At 41.5% G+C, this 2,452-nt stretch overlaps 1 protein-coding gene across 1 annotated transcript; it reads right to left on the bottom strand.

The window, feature by feature from the left end:
- Nucleotides 1-1,476: 1,476 nt before the first annotated feature.
- Nucleotides 1,477-2,118, bottom strand: LOC143354888 (UPAR/Ly6 domain-containing protein crim-like). Its single transcript, XM_076789259.1, is given in 3 exon segments — nt 1,477-1,881; nt 1,883-1,956; nt 2,042-2,118. Coding segments are annotated over 3 exon segments (531 nt in total). The 5' UTR covers nt 2,094-2,118.
- Between the last annotated feature and the right edge of the window lie 334 nt (nt 2,119-2,452).

The following is a 2,452-nucleotide window of genomic DNA, read 5'->3' as shown; positions in this document are numbered from 1 at the left end:
TTCCGCAGACTGTTTCAAAGTGTGCGGCCCGACGACATCGCGTCAGGAAGCTCCAGCGATTCCAATGATTCGCGAGCTGATGATGATAGTCTTTCTTCGCTCTGTATCGGAGGGCTCTTGAATGGCCATACTCCTATTGTGTCGACTGTCCACTATTTCCGGCAGCATGCAATGTATGTAAAATCGGGACAATTTCGACTGCATTTATTGCTGCCAAAATTTGTCGTCTCTATGTATCTTTAGCGATATCAAGCCTTTGCGTGTCCAAACACAAAACAGGCAATACATTTTTTGCGTTATGTGCAGCTGCCCTTGTACTTGATAAAAGTAGTAATGGTTTTTGTTCATAACAGTACCCGCATCATCCACAAATATTTTGCGTACTGCATGTACTGTTTTTATTGCTTCTTCTGGCGATATATTTTCTGCCGTTTTCGGGCATTTTATTTCGACGATACCGTCGTCATCATCGATCACGCCGTCCGGAGGAGCTCCCAAAAATGGGATTGAGGCATCGATGAAGAGGCCACATTTTCTTATTGTGATGCCTTCTTTCCGCGAGAGTTTTTCCCGGGCAATATGTTCGCACTGTCGCCCATGCTCAATGAAAGGCAGGTCCAAAACTTTTGGATATAGCAGCGTCCTTACCAAATTACCACACGGCGTTTTTTTCAAACGTCGGCACACTTGCCCGAAGTTCGATGCCGTGAGTAATTTGGATCTATACCTTTGCCATTTTTGGCTCTTGACTTACTCTCTAGTTTCCTTTTCAATGTTTTTTCTATTATTCTGCCAACCCTGCAGAATTTCCATGTGTCTTTTCTTCTCTAGGTTGAACACATGTTCCTCCATGTCCGGTTTTTCTGCGCTGGGTCCGTAATCATTGTCTCTCGTCGTCTGTGAAAACGGCTTTCGCGCTTTCTTCGGTAAACACTTCCGCTTTTTGTTTCTGTTTTTATTCTCTTCTTTTCTTCGTTTCTCCATGGCTTCCAAAAATTTCGGCGGCTCCTTTCGCTTGGATCGCATTATGCGGGACAATACCTCTTTTGTGTTATACTGTATAACAGCAGCGGCACATCTCGCGGTATACGATCTCCTCTGACTCCAATTTATCCTTTTGCCGCCAGTATATTTCGCAATAATCGAATTGAAGCTCTCCACTGAGTTGTTATTGCTATTATATAACAAACTTTCAGCGTGAGCTATCAGCGGACGGAAGATATCTTGAATCTTGTAATATATTCCGTTTTCCATTAGGTGCGGCACCATGTTTTCAGTGACCGAGGACCCGCTCTTCGCATTTCTCAGGGTCACCCGCTTGCGTCTGTTTCCACTCCTGTTCTTGCCTTTTACGTTTATGTAAACACTAATTCAATCGAGACGAGTCAAATTTGATTATTCACAATTAAGATTGTAAAAGCTAAATCTGCACAAACTTACAAGATTACCTTAGGCATCGCGCGACACGTAACCATTTCATGTGGCAAACTGTTGCATGGCGATAATCAATAACAGTAAAAATGTTGGTAAAGCAATGGTAGTGGCGTCCTTGCATCGGTGATCGAAGTAACAGAAACACCATGTTATTTGGTCGTAATAGTCTCTATGAATGTCCAATTGATGAATGGAATTGTTTACGTAATGTCCCAAATGAACATCTTTAGCAGCAGGTCGACAACCTTCGTAGCGATCGGCTGGTATATCTTTTCTGAAGCTACGTACGGAGCTCAAACATTCCCTTGTTATAATTGTCTCAGCTGAAATGTATGCAATAATGCGGAATATATATGTATATATACAAATATGAGCGAAATTACATACCTCCTTTTTTTCGATTATCTTTACACATTTGTCATCATATTCTGGACAAGTTTCACCCCAAATACCACCACCAATTGAAAGGTGTGCCACACCCAGGATGATTACTGTTGCATCTGTAGCAGTATAAACTGTCCCCTGTAAGTATTATTTAAATTGTAACGAAAGCTGCAGGTAATTAACCACGCCCTGCAGACAACGGACATTTAATTCGTTGTTATACCTTCGTTAATAAGTAAACTTAAGAAGACGACAACACAAATTGTTTTGTACATTTTTCCTTAAAAGTAACGGTAACTTCACATCAAATCACATAAATGACGGGATGATGCGAGGTGAACGCTAGTATCGATGTCACCTTATTGTCACGATTCTGATTCGCTCTACTCTGGACAAATTGCGAGTCGAGCAATTACATTTCGAGGAGAGTGGAAATTCACTCCTATATAGACGTAGTTATCCTATGGGCATATTTTAATTAATATTTCCCACTGTTACAGCATTTCGATATATTGTAATATTCGTATATACCACAATGTATACTATACACCCTTGTACATACTAGAGAGGATACGAGAGGATCGGACAATTAGTCGACTGCCTTACCGACGCACAGTGCGGAGAAGTCGGCACA

Source organism: Halictus rubicundus, chromosome 6 (assembly GCF_050948215.1).
Source record: "Halictus rubicundus isolate RS-2024b chromosome 6, iyHalRubi1_principal, whole genome shotgun sequence".
NCBI lineage: Eukaryota > Metazoa > Arthropoda > Insecta > Hymenoptera > Halictidae > Halictus > Halictus rubicundus.
This window is presented reverse-complemented; position numbering and strand designations above follow the sequence as displayed.